Consider the following 23,535-nt stretch of genomic DNA (forward strand, 5'->3'; position numbering starts at 1 on the left):
GTATGCCATGTTCCATAACAAAATGCGTTTTGTATGTTATTTTGTCCAATATGTGCACTTTATATACAATTTTCTCTGGCGTACAAAAACATACACATACATTCCGTGTCTGGAGCACTTCACTGTAAAATTTGGAGAAGTGCCAGTTTCAAAAGATGGTTGCATTTCTAATCACATATTGTTTTGAAAAGTATGAATTTGGTAGGTTTGCATTTAAGTGTGAATGGAATCAAACACTTCCATCCCTCCTCCTGCCTTCATAAAACTGGTGCCTCCAGTTGCTTCTTCCCATCAACAACTCTCCCTATTCTTGCAGAGAGCTGCCAGCAATTTGAATTAAGCCAAACGTCATGGAGGAGGCTAGATGACTGCCCATCTAGGAGCTACTAGAGAGCCAGTGTGGTGTAGTGGTTAAGAGCGGTAGTCTCGTAATCTGGGGAACCGGGTTCGCATCTCCACTCCTCCACATGCAGCTGCTGGGTGACCTTGGGCCAGTCACACTTCTTTGAAGTCTCTCAGCCCCACTCACCTCACAGAGTGTTTGTTGTGGGGGAGGAAGGGAAAGGAGAATGTTAGCCGCTTTGAGACTCCTTCAGGTAGTGATAAAGCGGGATATCAAATCCAAACTCTTCTTCTTCTTCTACTGAAATGAGGACACACTTTCAAACACCAACTCCCCATTCCAACATAGTACAGGACTGTACCGCATGTCTACTTTAACATTTGAAAAGACTTAGACTGGAGACGTGATCCCCCCCACACACACACACACAAAAACACACAAAAAAATATAACATTCGCATTTTGCATGAAAACACCCCAAAGTTTCCTTTAAAATGTTCTCTGGTTGAATATGAGACCATAAAGCATCATGACTGTTCCAATGGCAGATGATTCCTTTTATTGGACTCCAGATCCCATCATCCCCAGCCAGCATGGACAGTGGTCAGGGATGATGGAAGTTGTGGTCCTCCAGGTGTTTCCCCATCTCTTGGTCTAGATGGCCATGTTGAAATCCCCACCCAATTCCTCCCCACCACCACCACTTCTTCAGAGGAAAACATGAGAATAGCCAAGTCCAATGCTATAAATGCAACCATTCCCCTTACCAGGAAGAAAAAAAAACCAGCAATAGGTAGAACTTTCCATAAATATTAGTTTTAATGGGCTCTTTCAAAACACAAAGCCTGCAAATGAAGAAGAAGAAAAACTTCCAGTGTTTCCAGGTCCAAATTATTTCAGAATAAGGTTTGACATGGCACAGGTGCACAGAAGATTTTTTTCTATTGAACAGTGCAATACTATGTCTACCCAGTCAGTATAACCAGACGCCTTCATCTTCCCCGCTGCAACAAAACATGTCTCTCCCCTATTAGTCTCTACAGCCACAGCAGGTGCAGCAACCTTCCAACAGTTTGACTTCACCCCCAAAGGCACTCTCTTCCACTGTCTCCCAAGACAGACAGATGCCAACCCTATTGAGTTCAAACAGTCTTTCCTGAAGGTGTGTGTGTTAGTTTAAAGCTTGGGAGCAAGTCCGACTGAACTGAGTAAACATGCACAACAGTGTGTGCCCTTTGTAAGTGTGAGTACAACTAGAGGTGGCAGAGGAGATCCATGAGTACAATCACTTCCTGTTTGTTTAAAGAAGTTAATAGCAACTTCTAAGGAAGTTGTGGCATCTGGAACTGTGGCAGTCAGAAGGAGAATGATCTCCCCACCACCAATTTCCTAAATTACAATTTGGGGTGGCGGTGGCAATATTTATTCAGGAAAATGAGGAGGAGCACCAGCACTATGGTACTAATCCAATTCTAGGGCTCCAAATTTTGTTTTTTTCTTTTCTTCTTAAACAATAGGTATTTGTAACCCCAGATCTCAATAGACATGTCTAGATTGACACTGTGCAAGGCACTTCACAAGTCGGCCAGAGACAGCCAAGTTCTTAACCTCCCCAACTTCCACCAGTGAATGAAAGGTCAAGTGTATCTAAGCTTCACAAGGATGTTTTGAATGGTTTGTGAGGCTCAATCAATCAATGGGACCTAGCCCAAGCCTATATTCCATTTCCTTGTTCCTCAAATAATCTGGGAGGGTGCTCCACAGTTGCCAAAAGAGTACATAGGGACATCAGGCCAAAGTTCATGTTAGGCAGGAGATCTGTGGCAGAATTCCTTCCCCCCAATCAATAAATCAATGTATGTTGTTTGTCTTTTCAGTTTAAAGCAAGTGCCCATAGCCAAATTTTACTGGAGTTGCAGTAATTAAGAGTGTGGATGTTCAAAACTCCCCCATCCTTGTAAACATCTTAGAAACTATTGTAGTTAAGTGTAATACTGTAAATTGTTTAAATAAAAACAAGTGAAAAATAAATCTACCAACAACCCTTTATGGGGGGAGGAATACATATCATGGAACACCTGAAGAATGTATAATTTGGCCCAAAGGCTAAAGCTTCTTTGAGAACTCATTTTATCTACCAATTTAAGGATAATGTACAGCTACATCCCCTGTAATTAATTAATTAATTGCAGGCAAGGGGGTGCAGAAATTACCCTGCTACTTACTGCTAGTTCAAGGAAAAGGAAGAAGCTACCCATAAAACTGAAGCCCTGCTCTCATGGAAATCTTACTCAACCACCTGCTCTAACCTTGCAAGATTTCACCAGATATTCTAAGCATATGTTGGCAGCGGCCATGGGCACTAGAAACTTGCATTTAAAATATAAAACTGTGGGTGAAGGGTACAACAACATCTGCTTTGCATGCTGAAGGCCCCAAGTTAATAATAATAATAATAATAATAATAATAATAATAATAATAATAATAATTATTATTATTATTTTATTGTTTAAACCCTGCCCATCTGGTTGGGTTTCCTCAGCCACTCTGGGCTGCTTCCAGCAAAAGATAAGAAATAATAAAAGACATTAAAAACTTCCCTGAACAGGACTGCCTTCAGATGTTTTCTAAAAGTTGTGTAATTCTTTATCTCTTTGACATCTGAAGGGAGGGCGTTCTACAGGGCGGGCGCCACTGCCGAGAAGGCCCTCTGCCTGGTTCCCTGTAACCTTACTTCTCACAGGGAGGGAACCGCCAGAAGGCCCTCGGCGCTGGACCTCAGCGTCCAGGCAGAATGATGGGGGTGGAGACACTCCTTCAGGTATTCTGGTCCGAGGCTGTTGAGGGCTTTAAGGTCAGCACCAACACTTTGAATTGTGCTTGGAAACGTACTGGGAGCCAGTGAAGATCCTTTAGGATTGGTGTTATATAATTATTATTATTATTAGTTATTGAATTTATATACCGCCCTATAGTCCCAGAGCAGTTCACAGAAGAAAAGGAAAATATAAAACCACAAAATACATAATCAAAGTAAAAACAACAACCCAATAACCGCACTACCCCACCCAAAAAAAACACATTTTAAAAGGGCACAGGATGTCAATCAAATCAACCAAAGGCCTGGTTAAATGGTCTCAGCGACTACTCCCAACCACCAATCTAGATGCCGCATTTTGGATTAGTTCAATTCCCAGCGTCTCCAGGTTGGGCTGCCAGTCAGTGCAAACAATTCTGAGCTAGATAGGCAAATGGGCAGTTTCCTATGTTCCTGAGAGTCCCCAACACTCATAGGAAGCAGAGTTCTCTGCTCAGTATCACACATTCAACCCTTTCCTCCTACACATGCAGAATCTACCCAGCCCTGAGCAAGGTGCTCCACTTTCAGGCCTGAGTTTCAGGGGCTTGTAAAAACCTGAGTCAAAGGAGTGGTAGACATTACAAGTCCCTAAGTTCTCCTCTGGCTTGGATGTAATCCACACAGCAGAATTCCCAGCTTATAGCCTGGCCAATACTTTCCCAAAGGCCAATGGGTTTTTTCTACTCCCTGTGATCATAATGGGCTTGGGTTGAGCATAGTTTTAACTACGGAAAGGCAACATACCAATGCTGGAGAACCGGGGAAGAAGAAAGATGGAGAGGATCAGATTTCCTCTTACAGTGCCTCATTTGTTCTGGAGCATCACTGCAGCAAACCCAGACAGTGTAGAAGGGGATGGGGGTTTAGGGGGCAGACCAAGTGACATGACATTATCTCCAAATCAAAAAAAACTGATGACTCAGCACATTTCAGAATCAACCCGAGTTTGGGATGAGCTCACTCATCTCCCAGGCATCTGGTTGGCCACTGTGAGAACAGAAGGCTGGACAAGATGGGTCTATGGTCCAATCCAAGGGTTCTCCCTAGGTTTTGATCTCTACTACTCACTTGTCAGCATGGTCTTGTTGGCCTGCCAGCCTCAAACCTTACTCTCCCAGGTCTCTCCTGCACAGATTACCTGCTTCTTTAACATGCCAATAACTTCAGCTTGAGTCTCAAGGAGAATGTCCTGTGTCACCAAGTGACAGTTCCTTAAAGCAGCCAGTACCCTTGATCTTAGAATATATCTGTTGGCATCGCAACTGTGGCTGTTTCACAGCTGAATTCAGGAGAACCAAGGAGGAGATGCAGACTCAAGGCAGAGGGACAACTACTTGAAAGTCAGATGAACAAGAAGCTGTGGACAGAAGGGCAGGAGCAAGTGTGCAGCTGGCGAACTCGCTTCCAGGTCCCTCTGCATCTTGGGTTTCCTACGGCCTGCCAGTGTAGTAGCTGGTTCCTGGAACAGAAAAAGCAGGAGCAAGCGTTGATACAATGCATTCAACTTCCTCCAAAAGCAGCATCAAAAACACACAAACACAAGTCATGCAGCTTCAGGTGACCACATAAAAAAAAGAGTTGAATTAATCTTGGCTTTTGCTTGTACTTCAAAAGCATTTCTCAATCCACACTCACAGACTAAAGGCCCTTGAGAATGGCAGGGACACCTGGTAATTCTGAATCACCGAAAACACAGCAAACACCTTCCGGATGCTGGAGGTTCAAACAGAGATAACTGTGCAGTGCTGAAGTGCAATGAAGTGCATTGTACACTTGAGCTTCAATCTCTCAACCTGCAGGTCCAAAGTGGTTTTTATCACTTAGATGTTGCTTGAAAGGGACACCGTGCAATTTCCTAAATTTGTCACAAGTAGCAGGCATCGCTCAGTGTTGGTGTATAGGCTTATGGGCATTATATCCCATGTTCTCTATCCAAAGCATTTTCAGATAAAAAGCATCTCAGGTAGCAAGACCAGAAATGCCCTCAGAGCAAACATTACTGGGAGAGATGAACCAATGGGGGCTCCAGAGGCACGGATGCAAACAACTGCATGTTTATTTTGCATGGGAGAGGAAGTTTCATATCAGCACCTTTAGATCCTAATGTATCCTCAATTCCTGAATATCCAGTACCAGAGCCATGCAATAAGGTAGTGGAGCTCTGCTTTTTTCACAAAGGACAGGCACCCAGAAAGGCGCCAAAGTACAGACAACTGTAATTTTCTTTCATTTTCTGAATGTGTTTCCCCACCCTCTTATTAACTGAAGAGTGGTTGGTGAGGGAAGAACCGAAGGAGAAATTTTCAGTACAGCACTAAATGCACAAACTTAGGTCCATTAGTTTTATTATTATTTTTAATGGGTTTGCTTTACTGAGTATTTTCTTTATGCTGCCTTCTTAAATCATTCTGTATTTTAACAATTATGTGTGGTCAGTTTTTATATTCTGTATTAAGTAGTATATAAATTAATAAATAATAACCAAAATAAATAAATACTCATCTCTTAAGAATATTGGGAAGGGGCTGTGCGGTTACGTCTCAAACCCCTGCACCCACACTTCCAAAATCTCCCCCTTTCCTCCATTTTTGAGGCAGATTTCTTTTTTTGAAACTAGACCTGCACCCACTAGTAAATGGTCAAAGAAAAGAAATGGGTGGAATCAGGGCAGAATTAAGTGTCGGGAAGTCCTACACACGAGTAAGAATCCAGCAGAGACACATGCCTGACTGGCATGTACTCTCCTTCCTGGTCGGTCGTTCAGGAGATTCGAAAGCTTCCTCCAGCCCGAACATCACAGCGACTGATACCATGAGGCATCAGCACACTTTAGCATCAGCAGAGTATAGGCAGTTAGCGTACAGACTCAGTAGCACACCTTTTGGCTATACTACATTTATTTACATATACACACTCGGAGCATCACAACTCAGCTCCTTCCTTTTCAGCATCAGACAGCAAAGAGAAAGAACAAAAGGACAAAAATCCTACATCACGGAAACACAGTAATAGAAACTTCCTGTCTCCGTCACTTCCCGCAACGTGGAATGAAAACATACACCGTCATGTGATAAAAACAATCCCATGACTGCAACACAGTGGAAAGAATCCTAACATTAAGTAGGGTGTGCACAAGTAGAACAAGGTCTGCTCATGCACAACTCAGCTTAATCCTGCCCACAGCTTTACAACAGACATTGTGAAGGCCAATTTGAAGTGGCTACCACTGAGCAATCATGTTTAATCACTTGCATATTTGACTTTGCTGATGGACAGATTATACTACTTGTACCTCCATGTAAATAAGGTTATACTTGGAAAAGCAGTCCTTACATGCTTCCCCATCTGCATGTATATAAATGTCCATAACAAAACCACATTCCACAGTGAACACATCTTACTGCAAACTATAAGGAACAGCTAATCCTTGCCGGCTTGCAGGAAGCACTGGTTTTTCCAGCAATTCCCAGTGCATGCTCTCTGCAAATGTCAACTGTACTTACTCAGGTCTGAACTTTCCAGTACCATTTCTTAAATGCTACATAAAAAATAAATAAATCACTACATCATTTTAAAGGCTGGTCGTTTTAGGCTTTAATGTACTTGTTGGAGGAAGGTGCAGCCACCAAGATTATAGCACCGTGTAAGGTATCTGCAGCTCTCAGAATCTACTTTTTAACTGACTTGGGTACTATATGGGTTCATAATGGCATAACTTTGAACTATCTCCAGTTATACCAAGACAGAATATTCTGTCACTGCACAGAAACCGCTTTTAGGCAAAAATCCCAACCACACGCCATTTCCGCTTTAATTTTTCCAAATGACACATTCCATAGACACTGAGCACCTTAAGGGGGCTTTTCTTGGGTGGGTGTGGGTAGGTATCCCTTGGGGTTCTTTTTGTTTGTTTTTAAAATGTATGTTTGCAAAACTCAAAGTTCCACCAAACATGCCAGTTTATCTCGCACTTGTTTCTCAGTGGGCCCATTTTGGCTCCAAGCCCATTGGCCCTCAACATCCAAGTTTTCTGTTAGATGGCCATATTACCCTTTCATTGTACCCTTGGAAATGATGAATAGTCTCCCGGCTGCAGGCTCTCTTTCCCACTCATTCTAGAGGCTGCTCCCCAGCTGCTCTCCATTCTCAAATGATTGAGACTGGCAGATCATCGTGCCATCACGTCCCCCAGCTGATTTGGCCAGCCCTTCACAGCCTATTTCTGGAAGAAAGAAGGAGGGGAGGAATATCGATGCACCGACCCAGTTGCACGAGACGTGACCTTGCGAGACATTCCGAACGTGGCTCAGCTAATTCAACAAAATGCTTTGAACCGTACACACGCGAGCCTGAAATTGGATCAATCCATTAAGCCAGCTTCATAACGGGTGAAGCACTTCCTAGGAGATTTAGAAAGAGGTGTCATTCTCAGCACAACTACTCTTTTCTTACTTTCAAAGCAGAAATTAGTTCACGATGGGGTCATCCTCACTAGCTGTGGTCTCTGTTGCTTTCCCCACCAAGGAAAACCACTTTTTAGCACTCTATCCAAGCAAACAGCAATTCAGGTATTCTCTGGATTGACGTTTGCTCTGATTCAACACTGAAGATCAGGTTTTCCCTAGAAAAGGAAGGAAAACCACTCTGACCTGTACCTGGAAAGCATGAGTCAAGTGGAAGTGGGGACGAGCCCCAAGTCTTAAAAGAAGGGGGGGAATGAACCAAGATTTGCTTGTTCTGCAGGGAAAGATAACTTGCCTAAGAAAGTGATGGAAATGCTTTTCAGTTTTAATGAGCAAGGCCGGAGGGGGGGGGCACCATGCACAATAGGAGGACACAGCTGAAAGTGGAAGTGGCAACAAACACAAAACAATTAAAAGGAACAAGGCAATTCTGAAAGCTGGGACCACTCTTCAGCGTGTGGATGGTTCAAGGGGCTGAAAAAATCACATCGGTTAAAAGGATTCAGGTTTTCATTGCTGAAACGTAATGTCTGGGCTGGATCGGGTGTGGTCACGCCTCCCTCCCTGCTCCCAAAGATTGAATTATCAAAGCTCAATACATGTTAAGGATCCTTTCCATTACCGATTCCTATTCATTTGGCCCTCTCCTCACTGTGGCATGCGAGTGCTGGGACAAAGTTTGAGAACCAAACATTTTCCCCCAGCAGTTATTTGCTCTTAGCTTCAGAGCAGCCTTGATGGACTGGACCAAAGGTCCATCTATAACACAACTACCCTCCCCCCCCCCCACTGCATCCCGTTTCCCACAAGGGCCTCTGGGGATGCCAAAAGCAGGGCGCGCCTTGCTCTTCCTTTCTTGGCAGCTGGAATTCAGTGGCATTTTCTCTCTGAACCTGGAAATTCCATGTGAGCCCTTCTGTGAGCAGAAAAGGCAGCCCGTCTGGATCAGACCGAAGGCCTGTCTAGTCCAGCATTCTGTTCTCACAGTGGCCAAACAGATACCCATGGCCACCAGGTCTCTCTGACTCACAGTCTCCAGCTATGGCTTCATCTGGTTTGCCTGCGATGACTGTTTCAGGACACTGTAAGCCTACATGTTGGTACCACTGAGGCTAGATTACTGCAATATGCTCTATGTGGGTCTGCCTTCAAGCCTGGCCCAGAAGCTCTACCTGATGCAGAATGTGGCAGCCAGACTGCTGTTAAAACATCTGCACTGACCACGTTCAAGGTCTTTGCATTAATTTAATTGCATTAATTGATTTGTCTTTATTCCTGTATGTCACTGAATTGTATAAGGTAAAGGGACCCCTGACCATTAGGTCCAGTCGTGGCCAACTCTGGGGTTGCGGCGCTCATCTCACTTTATTGGCCGAGGGAGCCGGCGTACAGCTTCCGGGTCATGTGGCCAGCATGATTAAGCCATTTCTGGCAAACCAGAGCAGCGCACGGAAACGCCATTTACCTTCCCGCCTATTTATCTACTTGCACTTTGACGTGCTTTCGAACTGCTAGGTTGGCAGGAGCTGGGACCGAGCAACGGGAGCTCACCCGGTCACAAGGATTCGAACCGCTGACCTTCTGATCGGCAAGTCCTAGGCTCTGTGGTTTAACCCACAGCAACACCCGCGCCCCTTCACTGAATTGTATGCTCCTGATCAAATAAACAAAAAGATAAGATTTTAAAAAGTAGTTTTTGTATAAATAAATATTGCTTCTGACACCAGAAGTAATATAACCATTGTGACAAACAGCCTAATCCCCCATGGGCACATGGTTCGGGAGCGGCCGTCTGCAGATTAGAGCCTTCAGTACTCATGGAGGCTTCCAGGAAAGGCAGAACCCTGGTTTTCCAGAATTCGACATCAGGCAAGTAACCGATACGGGTCAAACAGACCCTCTGCTGCAGACATTTGCTCTCCAATTCATGGAGGAAGTGGGGGCTGAGCTAACATACTCATTCCTACTCTCTCCCCCTTGTGCCTCCATTGACTGAGTTCATAAGATGAATGCCTGAAGAGGACTAGAGTCATCCCATATACTAAATAGCAAACTCAGTACTCCTCTTACATTTTTACTGCATTTTATGGCCCCTCCAGACAGCTACAGTGGCTGTTATTGCTGCCTTATCAAAATAACAGCAGTTTTATACTGAAGACTTCAGGGAAGCGCGGGGAGAATACCTAGCAGTGCTTTTCTTGCTCAATACCACTGATAAAATGCTACCTGGACGAACATGCTGTTTCATACAAACTTATTTGTTGTTTAAAATGTTCTTGAATGAGCACTGTCACAACAACAGCCAGGGCAGATTTAGCTTCCATGCTCCTATGCATTAAGAATGGATCGAATTGAGCCAGCTTGCTTTCGGCGGTCAGGACAGACCAACAACGCAATCCTATAAGTACCTACTCAGAAGTAACTCCCATTGGGTTCAACAGGGCTTACTCCCAGGTAAGTGGGTACAGCCGATTGCAGCCAGATTCATGCATGCATGTTCTGGAGGATCGCAACATCAAGTTGCATGCGCATAGCTGGAGTCATTCATATCACACATATTTTGAAGGATGTACATTCATATTTTGAGGTCAATTTAAGGCACTGGTGCTTACTTTTAAAGACCTAAAAGGCAGCAGAGGCTGGTCCATTGGGGCAAATGGGATGCTGCCCCACCAGTCTCAATCTGCCCTCTGCTAGCCCACACCTGCATATCTTCTTTTCTACAGCCAGTGTGTGTAAAAAGTAACTCATTGTACAAAGGAAAATTCACATTCATTGCCTAGTCCGCTTCTGCCTCTTGCCCCACCCATCACCCATCACTCCTGTGAATCTGGGCCCATAACCTGTTGTTGGGATACTGCCAGGGAGTCAGAGGCATCATCAGGCAGGCCTCCATCATCGTCTCCGGACGATCTCCAGGCTCCCATTGGAACAGCATCAGTCAATTAGCGACACGAGCCTCAGACACATTCCAGGACTCATGCACGCCCTTTTCGCAGAGTTTTCACAACAGAAGATTCACCCAGAATAGCATATTTACAGCTTTATTCAACGTTTGTCAGAACAAAGGAAAAACATGACTGCTTGCGTCCATGTCGTGGAAAACAGCAAGAAGCAAAAGCTATATACAAAACGGAAACTCCCTGTGAGCAGGAGGTACGCAGGCTTGTGACACACAACAGCCTGTTCCCTTTTTAAGGAGGAACGGAAATATCCTAACAGTGACCCACCCCTGAAAGTTGCCCAGAAGCAAACACAGCTCCCCGGAACTGAAAAAGTCACCCCACCCCTGTGCTAGGCAGTACAGAAGTTTAGAAGACGGGGTTGCAATTTTCCCAACAACAAAGCATTTCCAACTGAGCAAAAGCAAAACAATCAACTCTTACTTTTTGGCTCCGCTGCCATCCCCTGAGCAGTGCAGGTTCCTGGAATCCAAAGCTGGGTGCTGGCACTCAACACACACCAGATGTCCTTCGCTGAGATATTTCATCCAATGAGTGTAAGAGCTGTTCCCACGCAGACATCCTTCTGTGATGGCCATGAGCTGAAATTCGACACAGTACCTGCCAAGGGAAGAGAGGGGAATAGGGTTGCATGCCACTCCAATCTCTGAACTGTGCAGGATTCCAGGGTTTTGTAAGGCTTACTTACAAAAATAAATATGTGTATCGCGTGTCAGGGGAGGTGCAGTACCTCTGGTGTCATACTATAAATACTTACTGGGCCAAATTCATTTCAACAAAGTCTTCAGGTGGGTTGTTTTACTCAAGACATATTGTTAAAGCTATGGTTTTCCCAGTAGTGGGAAGTGAAATGTATGGAAGTGAAAGCTGGTCCATAAAGAAGGCGGATCGCTGAAGAATTGATGCTTTTGAATTATGGTGCTGGAGGAGACTCTTGAGAGTCCCATGGACTGCAAGAAGATCAAACCTATCCATTCTGAAGGAAATCAGCCCTGAGTGCTCACTGGAAGGACAGATCGTGAGGCTGAGACTCCAATACTTTGGCTACCTCATGAGAAGATAAGACGCCCTGGAAAAGACCCTGATGCTGGAAAAGATTGAGGGCACAAGAAGGGGACGACAGAGGACGAGATGGTTGGTCAGTGTTCTCAAAGCTACCAACATGAGTTTGACCAAACCGCGGGAGGCAGTGGAAGACAGGAGTGCCAGGCGTGCTCTGGTCCATGGTCTCATGAAGAGTCGGACACGACTAAATGACAACAAATGCCTGCTAAAAGTAATGAATAGGACTAAGTTCCAGTGAGCATACTCAAGAGTAAAACTGAGCTAAATACCACCCTTCACCTCTATATCCATTATTTGCAGGAGGCTTTTTGAAATTTATTTGGCCAACCTGTATACAGCCATCTCTCCACTTACACAGGGATTACATTCCTGGGTACCACTCATAAACGTGAAATCACATATGGTGGAAAACACCATCTATAAAGCCTGTAAACGACCAAAACCTCTGCCAAAAATTCACAAAAACCCACCAAACTCCACCACAACCGCTCCCTCCAAACCTCCTTTCTCCAACGCCCAACTCTTCACAGGCCTCAAAGATTGGTGCAAAGGTTCATGGGATTGCTAGCTCCTTTCCTGCTCTTTTGGGACCATTTTGCCCTTTTTTGAAATTTTAATCAATTTACAGTGGTGCCTCGCAAGATGAAATTAATTCGTTCCGCGAGTTTTTTTCGTCTTGCGAAGCACGGTGTCGGAAAAGTTTTGGAAAAGCTTAAAAAATCACCAAAGTCTTCAAAAACCTCAAAAAAGGCTACCACACCACGTGCTATGAGTTGCTCCTCGAAGTCAAGTCGCAACTGTATTAACGGTTTTAAGAAAAAGGAAACAAACTTGAAAGACGTTTCCGTCTTGCAAAGCAAGCCCATAGGGAAAATCGTCTTGCGAAGCAACTCAAAAAACCAAAAACCCTTTCGTCTTGCAAGTTTTCCATCTTGCGAGGCATTCGTCTTGCGAGGTACCACTGTATTCCTAGGGATGCGCATGTTAAGTTGTGGGTGAACATATCAGACGACACAGCGATTCTTCAAACAGCTCTTGTTTATTCACAGGCCAGAACAGAACTGAAATGAACTGAAGGGTTCAGCCAGCCTGCTTATATAGAGCTCCACTACAACGCAACAGTAACCACTTTCTGTAACTATCCAATCACTGAACGTCACTTTCAATCTCTTATTTGCATATGTGGACCTGAGTGAAAACTATCTACAGTATCCCCCTGCTGGCCCAGGGTGAGAACTTCAGTACATAACAGCGCATATACGTGGTTGCACATGAGTCCATCGTGCGTCTTTTTCACTCCTCCTTTAAGCGGCTGTAGCTCAGAACCAGCTGAATTGTTAACGTTTTTAATAAGGCCGCCGAGGAAGACTTTGTCAAAATGTGTTTGGCCTATTAAGGATTTACAGCGGTGTATTTACAGGGATCATGACAGCACCATATAAATGAAAAGTGCAGGTTAAAGCACTGTTCTGTGTATAAGCAGGAGGCTGGGGGAACATGTGTGCTGGAGGTTGGCTTTGCATCAGGGAAATGGGCCAAAGGCTGTACCAGTATGTCTTCCAGGCCTGTGAATCTAGACTTGTGTCATTTCATTATATGAGCTCCAGGCCATAGTGTGACCCACAGGAGGACAGCAATGCTGTAGAGTCCTCGAGCAGCTCATTACTTACCCGGCTCTTTCATTCTCAATGGACACAGCTCGCTTTCTCCTCGCTTTCCCATAGCCTCCAGTGGTTATTAATGCTGGGACTGCTCACATCAAAGGGAAAAAGGAAAACACAGCAGACATGATAAGTGACAACGGTGCCCCGAGTCCGCCTGCATCTGCAGAACAATAACAACTGGGACATTTGCGGTCTTTAATGCCGTGTCATTTTCCCTCTGGCAGGAAATCAGAGAGAGAGAGTTCTCTCCCACATTCTCAGACCGCTGGTGATTATTCATCATTCCGCTGGGCAGAAATGGGTACCCTCCGCCCACAAAATCCCCCCTTGTTGTCCGTACAAACAGGCCTGCTAATTATCATCCCAGAAACTATGCTGGAGGGAGCAAGCTATTTTAATAATATCCCAATTTAGAAATATACCACTTAAGCTCTTCTCCAGCCTACAGATTTTATTTTGGTCTCAGAAACACTGGCTTTGTTTTGTTTTTTTCAAAGCAAACAAAAAAAATAAAAAGACAGAAGAAAAATAATAACCAGTCTAAACAAGTACACCAGAAAAAGGCCAGTTGTTTAGTTAAAGGGTGGGCAGAAGCTAGAGATTGCAGATCTCTGGTTGATTTCCAGTAGCACAGCAAAGATTTTTGACACCCAGTTGTTTTGACAATATCTGCAATAAAATGAGTTGTTCCACCTAAATTAGGCTGCTGAAAAGAAGAGATCCAACTAGGACCCTGCTTTTGTGAGAAAGGGCTATGGACTCAGTTCAGTTCCTGTGCTGAAGACAATTTCCTAGGCTCAGAATGTGCTCAGAGTCACCCTGTTCTTGAATTCTAACTGTGCGACTTGTTGCACCTGCCTCTGGTTAATAGCTCTTGGGGGTCTAGTAAAACAGGAGAATATGAGATGAGCCTTTCTGGATCAAGCCAAAGGTCCATTTAGTCCAGCATCCTGTTCTTGCAGTGACCAACCAGATAACTATGGGATGCCTACAAGCTGGATGTGAGAGCACAATAGCACTCTCCCCCCCCCCCTCCCACACACACACACTTTGATTCTCAGCATCTGGTATTGAGAGACACACTGCATCCGACGTGAGATCCAATAAGCCTGTATTCTGCTTACCACTGCTTTAAAATTCTGGATAGTGTTGTTCACACATTGCACTGAACACGGGTGCAGGTGGTCTCTACAAGCGCACAAGTCTTAGTGTGAAAGTGTTGCACTTGCTCATTCGTACAGCTCAACTATTGTGTGCACAAGCACGGAGACTATATATTCACTAAATATTAACATGTGTATTACGATACATGTGGGACGCGGGTGGCGCTGTGGTCTAAACCACAGAGCCTAGGGCTTGCTGATCAGAAGGTTGCCGGTTTGAATCCCCACAATGGGGTGAGCTCCTGTTGTTCGGTCCCAGCTCCTGCCCACCTAGCAGTTCGAAAGCACGTCAAAGTTCAAGTAGATAAATAGGTACCGTAAACAGTGTTTCTGTGCACTGCTCTGGTTCACTAGAAGCGGCTTAGTCATGCTGGCCAGAAGCTGTCTGCGGACAAACGCTGGCTCCCTCGGCCTATAGAGCGAGATGGGCGCAGCAACCCCTGAGTTGTCCACAACTGGACCTAATAGTCAGGGGTATCTTTACCTATTACGGTACAAATGTATAGCTCAACTATTTGTGGACAAAGTTTGTATGAATGTAATGTGTGAATGTTACCGTTGTCTCTCACGTGCAGATTTAATTAAATCAATATACCAACAGCACAACCCTAACCCGCTCTACTCAGAAATGAGTCCACCTGAATTTAGTGGGGCTTTCTCCCAGGTAACTTGGGTTAGAATCCCAGTCTTAAACTCACAGGATTATCAGCTGTGATTTCTCTAAGCAGGTGACAGCCATAATTTGAATGGAGCCCAGCCCCAACATATCCTCTGGTACAAGCACAGTTTTCAGGGAAGTGGCCATGTTAGTCTGTTGCAGCAAAAGCAACACCGAGTCTTGTGGCACCTCAAGGGATATGGGTGGCATTCAACTCTTCTGCTCATGGAAGGCAACCTTCCGTGGAACTAGGAGGGAGGCCAAGCCCAAGGGAAACCCTATCTACCTACCTGTGGTAATCCAGCCTCAAGGTTACGTATGCATGGACTACAGTGATCAGACTTCTTTGGCTGCTCTGCAGCAAAGGCACTCAGAACACCTTGACCAATCCTTACACTAGATGTCACTTTGCACCATCCCATTTTACTCTGGATGAACTAGAAGAGGGACATGTGCAACTGCTCTCCAAGCACAAACGAGCATCTAAAGCTGTTTTGTGTGTGGTGCAGGGCCGAATCATCTCCTTTTTGCCACTTTGTGTCAAGGATTAAGCATGGAGCATTATAGACTGCAGCACTTTCTTTCTTGCATCTGGGATAGCTCAGTCGGTAGAGCATGAGACTCTTAATCTCAAGGTTGAGCCCCATGCTGGGCCAAAGATTCCTGCACTGCTGGGTGTTGATCCAGATTACTCTTGTGGTCCCTTTCCAACTTTTACAGTTCTGTGATTCTGTGTAGCTATCACACTGGCAGAGCAGCGGAAGAAACCCAGCCAAATATGGGATACCCCTGTTAAGCGAGAGGCACTTGACATGAGTCAATAACTTTCTTCAGCTTAGAACAAAACAAAAGCCAGTGTGGCGTAGTGGTTCAGAGTGGTGGACTCCTAATCTGGTGAAGCGGGTTCGCTTCCCCGCTCCTCCACATGCAGCTGCTGGATGACCTTGGGCTAGTCACACTTCTCTGAAGTCTCTCAGCCTCACTCACCTCACAGAGTGTTTGTTGTGGGGGAGGAAGGGAAAGGAGAATGTTAGCCGCTTTGAGCCTCCTTAGGGTAGTGATAAAGCGGGATATCAAATCCAAACTCTTCAAAAGTAACCAGAAGAAATGCTCTAACAAGACTTTTTGGGGGGGGCGGAGCGGGTACAATGTAATTTTGAATGCATTCAGAAGAAGGCCTTGGAAACCTTTTTTCTGCCAAGAATCTGTTTCCCCCCACTTCACCCATGCCCTGCTCCACTTACTGAAGGGCTGCTTGCACTCTGTTCCTTGCCGAGTCCAGTACTCAAAACAGCCAGCCTTGTCCTCGAGAGGAGGGCAGGCTTCGCCGCCATTTCTCGGCTCCCGGATGATGCGCCTCCTCCTCACACGGTACGCTGCCTTGCAAGTCTCCGCACAGCTGCTCCATTCGCTCCACTCAGAGACCACGCAGGAGACCACTGAGGAAAGGAGGAGGAGGAAGAGGACAAAACTCGCAATTGTTATCTATTCCATGCATTTCCAGGCTGGCATTCTTCTCAAATAAGCAAGTCTGATCCATTCCTGCCAAGCAGGAGTACCAGCATTTAGGTGTCCCAACTTAGCCCACATTCACAATATGAGTTTGAAGCAATCACGATACCACTTTGAACTGCCAAGTTTTCTACTTACAGGGTCATGTGTCTGTTTACATAGGGAATTAGTTTTTTTAAAAAAAATGTGGTTCCCCAACAGCAGGATGAAGTGAGGCAGCTCATTTTACCAGCTCAGCATTCTTCCACTTCATTCCACTGCACTTGGGAGAACCAGCCAGCCTGAGCTTCGTAACCATGCAGGAATATAAAACGATTTGCAAAGCACAGTTTTCAATCCAAGTAAATGTGTGGATTCAGACATCTTCCAGCCCTCTCAGTCGCCAAAGCAAAGATGACTACGGTGAGAAGAACGGCTCTCCAGTTTCTGACTTTTGCCGCAAACACCCCACCCAGGTGTCAGCAAGTCACCTCACCTACAGTGGTGCCCCGCAAGACGAATGCCTCCCAAGACGAAAAATCCACTAGACAAAAGGGTTTTCCATTTTTCGATGCGCTTCGCAAGACGAATTTCCCTATGGGCTTGCTTCGCAAGACGAAAACGTCTTGCAAGTCTTGCGATTTTTTTCACTTTCCCCCCCTTTTTCTAAGCCGCTAATAGCCTTTTAGCCGCTAAGCTGCTAAGCCTTTAATAGCCGCTAAACCGCTAAACGCGCTAATCCGCTAATAGGGTTGCTTCGCAAGACGAAAAAACCGCTAGACGAAGAGACTCGCGGAACGGATTATTTTCGTCTTGTGAGGCACCACTGTATCTGCAAACTACCACATGCAGAGCTGGCCAAGAGTGACACTTGCAAAGGACAATATTGTGCCATTTCTTCAAAATGCCACAAGATGGCACCAGTTGAGAATACAGTGGTACCTCGGGTTAAGTACTTAATTTGTTCCGGAGTTCCGTTCTTAACCTGAAACTGTTCTTAACCTGAAGCACCACTTTAGCTAATGGGGCCTCCTGCTGCCGCCGCGCCACCGGAGCACGATTTCTGTTCTCATCCTGAAGCAAAGTTCTGAAACTGAAGCACTATTTCTGGGTTAGCAGAGTCTATAACCTGAAGCGTATGTTACCCGAGGTACCACTGTATGGATTGATGAGGCATAAAAGAAAGGGACCTACGCTTCAGTAGTTCTAATAAAGGCTAATTAAGCAACCTGCATTTTGTGGAGAGGGATAATTCTGTTTTGCTTGAATTTTCTTTTACATATGTTCCCTTTTGAAAAAGGACCCCATCTTTTCATTTCCCTAATAGAAAATACCAATGTTTGTCTCCTGGAAGGTTTTACTAAGAGTTATGGGAAGTAAAGATTATTATAGGGATGGGTTGCATGTGGGGGTGGGGGGACTGCACAAGCAGAATTCTGTACTAAGTAAAATATCCAATATGCTGAAAACCTCAGCTTTTGAAAAGTCAAGATTTAGGAAATTCCTATTTGCCAATATTTGGGTTCTGTTGTACTAGGGAACAGGAAGAAGATGTTGACATGCTCAGTGTGTGTGTGTGTTTGTTTGTGTGTGTGTGTGTGTGTGTGTGTGTGTGTTTAAAGTAGTATTAAGAGAACCACTGCAGTTACTCCAGGCCATTACAAATGCCTTGAGTTGTGCCATATGCTCCAAACTCTACAAATAATTGTGCACACAGGGCTTCAGTGTTAGCTCTTTTTGATGCCTTGCAACAGCAGGATAAAACAGCACAATTTGCATAGCGTATGCTTTTGCACAGAATGTTATTGATCTTTTTAATAAAGAAAAAGTTCTGAATGCAACTCTCCCTATTTATGACAATACACATGTCAACAGCACTCAGATGTCCTCATCTCTGAAGAGCAGCCTCTAAAAACATTGAGATTCATTGGTATCTGATTTCCAACACAAGAAAGCCGTAAGCCGCTATCTATCGCTTCCCCCAAGTTGCAATCCTAACTTTAAAAGGAAACACTTTTATTCAGGTGTTAGCCCCCTGCTGAACTCCAGAGTACTTATCTCCAAGTAAAACATGTTTAAGCCCACATGGAACAGCTGCCTTGGGAGTAAATCCTGTGCAAATCAGTGGGATTTAGTTTCTAAATAACATAAGTAGGAATAGATTGTCAATACTGTAATTTTCCACCTGGGCTCAGTAACCTCCATCTCCCTCTGGTACTCTTAAATTCAGGGATGAAGAACCACAAGCCCTGCAGAAGTTTTTGAAAGTCCATCAGCCCTAACCCTAACAAGATGAGGCCGACAAGAGTCAGAGCACAACTGCATTTGGAAGGTCACAGGTTTCTCATCCGGACAATAAGCCAAAAAGTGTATTCACAGAAGGGCTGTAGTCCATTTGAATTGGCTACACCAGAGTCATTTTTCCACCCTTGAGTTTCAATCGCAGTTCCCCTTCTGGGTGGGATCCAGCACTCTGAAAAAAAGGTGCTGCTCTTTCTAAGCAGGTCATAGAATTGTAGCGTTGGAAGGGATCCCCAGGGGTCATCTAGTCCAGCCCCCTTGCAAGTGCTGAATTTGACTTATCACTGGAAGCGGGAGTCTGTGGCCTTCCAGCTCCCATCAGCCCCAGCCACCAAACCCCACGGTGAGAGATGAGGGGAATCAAAGAAAATAAAACACCCACAGGTCCCCCATCCCTAACCCTACCTGAGCTGGACCATCCCCCTCCCCTACTCCTCCTGCTCCTTACCCACCTGGGCACACCTGCCGGTAGTCCTGGCAGCAGTCCAAGGTGTAAGGGCACGCCTGGTCGCAGTAGCAGGGCCCGTGGGACCCGTCCGCCCTCCAGCCGGTGCTCACGCACGCCATGCTCCGGCCCGCGCAGCAGCGCCCCAGCGCCGCGCAGCCGCCCTCCGCCTCCGGCGCGGCCAGGAGCAGCAGCAGCCCCGCGCGCAGCGTCCAGCAGGGGCGCGCCCGCATGATCCTGCCCGCGAGGTTCAAGTCGAAAGGGCGACGCCGCTGGACCTGCGCAGCGCCGAGCACCAGCTACTCTCGGCCGAAAACTAGGCGCTCGATCCGGGACTGAGACCGGAGCGGATCTGGTGGAATTCAATAATGGGAATTAATAGGAGGAAAGTGGGCGGGGCGGGGCAAGTCCACGCGGACTGCCTAGATGTCGGGTGCGGCGGGGGTGCTGCGCGGAGCCCACGCGCAAAGTGCTCCGGTGCGCAAGTTGGGCAGCGCTTGCCTGGAGAAGAGCTGTTGCCGCCGCCGCCGCCCAGCTGAACATCCGCCCTGCGCGTGAAAGTTTCCGAAAGCGGATCTGGAAAGGGAGCAGCCCAGGGCGACCTTTAGCCAGAGCACCAACCTGCGCTCGCCCCACCCCAAGGCGGCGGGCGCTCCGCTCCCTGTCCGCGCTGACCTTCCCCCCTTCGGCGGGGATTAGAAGGCGCTCAGGCGGCGTTTAAAGGAGCAGCACGCTCTGGGGAGCTGGCGACGCTTAGTGCGGAGCGGCGGGCAGCGCGATGACACCCCCCCCCTTCTTTAGCAGGGGGGGGCAACTTGAATAAAATATTGGGTGGGGTAGGTAAGCCCCGCCCTGCATAATCGACCACAAGACGCTGCGCACGCACACCATTTCGATGGCAATGCCCATCAACTGAGGGGGAGGACTGGCCCCCTCAAATATTTCATTGCCTGCTGTTCTCAAAGCAAGAGAGCCCCCCCGGCCTTACAGTGTGGGAGAAACTGCTTGCTCGCCCTACCTGGGCACCAGGATCTGGTTTGCTTTCAGTCAATGGCATTTGGTGGTGTAGTTCATGGGTTAAAATTAATTAGCTGTGAGCTGGAATTACTTTTTTTTTTTGTCCAAATTTCATTTCTCCATGAATAGCCATAGGTAAACCAGCATGCCAGCTACAATGCGTGTGGGAATGCTGCTGCTTGCCAACCTTACAAGATCGTTGTGTGTATTTCTGGGATCCTTTGTCTGAAGCGTTTTGAGCACTTTAGGAAAAGCATTGCATAGCTGCTGAGGCTGCAATCCTGCGGTACATGCAGATGGAAGTAACTGTCCTACAGTCCTGAGAAAACACACACAGGACTGGGCTGCATATATTACTGTATCTCTTCCCTTCCTTCTGCATAGTTTTTATGTCCACACAGATGACAGCACACCAGGCTCGTGGAAACTAGTTGAACCAGAACAAATGTCAGCCGGGTTTTCTGCGGATTGACATTCGCCCTGATTCAGCAGTAAACAGCAGGGGGGTTTCCCGGGGACAGTGGTGGGACAAAAGAAAATTCTCTTAGTCGTGTACCTAGAAATCATGTGACAAACAGAAGTGTGGATGAGCCCTAAAACTTGCAAACGTTAGTAAAGCAGAGGCAGTAGCAGTACCTAATTTTTATTTACTTAATTTGATGGTGCCTCACAGGTCCTAACCAAGACCAGGGCTGTGCACACAGACCAGTGCAAATAAATAAATAGGTACTGCTGCGGCGGGAAGGTAAACGGCATTTCCATGCGCTCTGGTTTCTGTCACAGTGTTCCCTTGCGCCAGAAGCAGTTCAGTCATGCTGGCCACATGACCTGGAAAGCTGTCTGTGGACAAACGCCAGCCCCCTCAGCCTGAAAAGTGAGATGAGTGCCGCAACCTCATAGTCACCTTTGACTGGACTTAACCATCCAGGGGTCCTTTCCCATTTACCTTTCACCTATACAGGATGTTAGCCACAATTCATCTCACCTCCTATTGTTTATTTCATGTAAGAGCTATTTCATGTGGTTTATGTGCTTTTCCCCAAATGGAGAAAAAGAACGACTTAGCTGCCTTTTAAGCTGGCATTGTGTTCACTGCCTATGTTAGAATTCTCAGTCTTCCAGGGAACACAGTGCCAGCTCTGTTTGCCAAGAGGGAATAAGAACAAGCATACAGCAGTGGCCTTGACTCAAGGAAACCGTGCCTGTTTGCCGAGACCACATCAAGCACACACGGGGTACTTTATCTGCTCCTTCGGCATACAATCTTCACTGCCAGCCGCTTGGGAGTTTCCTTTTCTGCCTTAATTAAGCAAGCTGTACAGCGGTGGAACTGCCAGTGACCCAGTTCCCAGAGGCTCTCCCTCTGTCCTCTTTTGTTAAACGGGTGGGCAGGAAGATCCTGGCAGCTGGGAATTGATGGACACAAAGGAGCACTTATTCTCACTTTCCACTGCCCGCTGGAATCTGGGGTTGTTAATTGTCCCTGCTGGCCAGCAACATCAGGCTTTGTCTCTCTGCACTACAGGCCAAGCCCTCCTGCTCACAGAAGTAGAGGCATCCTTGTAGAACACGTTTAGAACTGGGCAACGTTTGCCACCGCCAGCGGGCACGCTGGAAACATCACCAGGAAAAACAAACAAACCAACCCTGCAATCAATCTTCATATTTAATCGCATGCAATAAAAACTTCAATAATAATAATGTTTCACACATCTCTCTGCCTTCTCTTTTCTGAATAGCTTTCCTAGAATGGGCAGGGAAGCTATCACCAACAAGCTAAGTTGCTGGGGAAGCTTATAGTCTGAGTTTGGGGGAAGCAGCAAGGAAACCTTCACCCCAGAGACAGAATAAAGGACTATCACAGCTTTCCCCTGATTTAAGGGAGCTGTCGCTGTCTTTGTCACATCATCAACCATTACACCAATCCCCATTCTCTAAAATCTATGTTTGAAATTAACATCTTGGGCTAGACTCTTAGGCACACTTATGTCAGATGTTAACCCCCCTGTGTCCAGTTGGAGCTGACTCCTGTGTTTAGGATTGCAGCCTTAATAAATGTGTCTGAGTTTGTTCATATGCATGCCACTCACCTCACACTGTCGTTTTTGCTCTTTCCCTCTCCTACATCTCTGTTATCATCCCTACTGTTTTTAAAATGTGCACACCATAAGTCAGGAACCTAACTTTTTTTTTTTTTTTTTTTTTTGCTTATGTTATGCTGTAGAATAGAGCACCATGTACCTTTATGGCAAAATGAATGAATGTTTTGAACATCAAACTTTCTTCCATTTACATTCATGCCATGCAACACACCCAACCATAGCTGTCAACCTTCCCTTATTTGGTGGGAAACTCCCTTATCCCAGTGCCGTGTCCTGCTGCTGTCCCTTATTGATGATGTCCTTTAAATTTCCCGGGTTTCATACTTGCCCGACTCAGGAGGGAAGCAGCGGCTCAGGGTCCTCCGCCATGAGAGAGAGCGTGCGCAGGCGCCGTCGTCCATCGGCCCTTCCCCGCCTGGGGGGGGGAGGGAGGGAGACTCTCGCCCATGCCGCCCGCGAGCCCGGAGGTGGCAGCAGTGGTGGCAGCTGAAGAGGCGGCCTGAGGGAGGAGGAAGAGGAGGGGATGGGGAGGGATGCAGAAGGGTGGTGCTTCAGTGGCCGCCGCGGCGCCACAACCGCCTCATGCTCGATTGACAGCATCTGTCAATCCTACCAATGTATGTAACTCTTTACAAAATCCCTTATTTTGGCTGCTGGTCCCTTATTTTCAAATCTGTAAGTTGACAGCTATGCACACATGTAACCCAACACACATGTAAAGCACATTATCCCCCCCCCCCCAAGAATCCTGGGAAGTGTAGTTTCCCCTGCACAGAACTACAATTCCCAGCACCCTTAACAAGCTACAGTTCCCGGACTCTGAGGGAGGCCATGTGCTTTAAATTTGTGTTGGGAGTGCTTTAAATCTGTGGTGTGAATCTGCCTGCAAAACATTTCTCTTCTTATCCAGCAACTTTTGATTCTGCTTATAGCACCTGCCCTTCAGAGGTGGCTGACATATTCTTTGGATGCAGAGAGAGAGAAATAACCTCAGTTATTA

At 46.2% G+C, this 23,535-nt stretch overlaps 1 protein-coding gene across 1 annotated transcript; it reads right to left on the reverse strand.

Annotated features, from left to right (window-relative positions):
• Window positions 1-1,139: 1,139 nt before the first annotated feature.
• On the reverse strand, window positions 1,140-20,100 carry LOC310709087 (somatomedin-B and thrombospondin type-1 domain-containing protein-like). The gene is made up of 5 exons (XM_083508275.1): window positions 19,424-20,100; window positions 16,424-16,618; window positions 13,365-13,443; window positions 11,053-11,229; window positions 1,140-4,662 (listed from the first exon to the last, which is right to left on the reverse strand). Exons 1-5 carry the CDS (start codon window positions 19,647-19,649, stop codon window positions 4,545-4,547), a joined length of 795 nt encoding a protein of 264 aa, XP_083364401.1. The 5' UTR covers window positions 19,650-20,100; the 3' UTR covers window positions 1,140-4,544.
• Window positions 20,101-23,535: the final 3,435 nt, after the last annotated feature.

This window comes from Podarcis liolepis (assembly GCF_965112155.1).
Source record: "Podarcis liolepis genome assembly, chromosome: 6".
NCBI classification, from domain to species: Eukaryota; Metazoa; Chordata; class Lepidosauria; order Squamata; family Lacertidae; genus Podarcis; species Podarcis liolepis.

What these genes read in the sequence shown, in the direction of transcription:
- LOC310709087 (XM_083508275.1), bottom strand. Translation starts at nt 19,649, where the DNA reads ATGCGGGCGCGCCCCTGCTGGACGCTGCGCGCGGGGCTGCTGCTGCTC. An exon ending in CTACCGGCAGGTGTGCCCAG is followed by an intron (nt 16,619 to 19,423) that starts GTGGGTAAGGAG and finishes TCCTTTCCTCAG; the next exon opens with TGGTCTCCTGCGTGGTCTCT. An exon ending in AGAGTGCAAGCAGCCCTTCA is followed by an intron (nt 13,444 to 16,423) that starts GTAAGTGGAGCA and finishes TGATGTGAGCAG; the next exon opens with TCCCAGCATTAATAACCACT.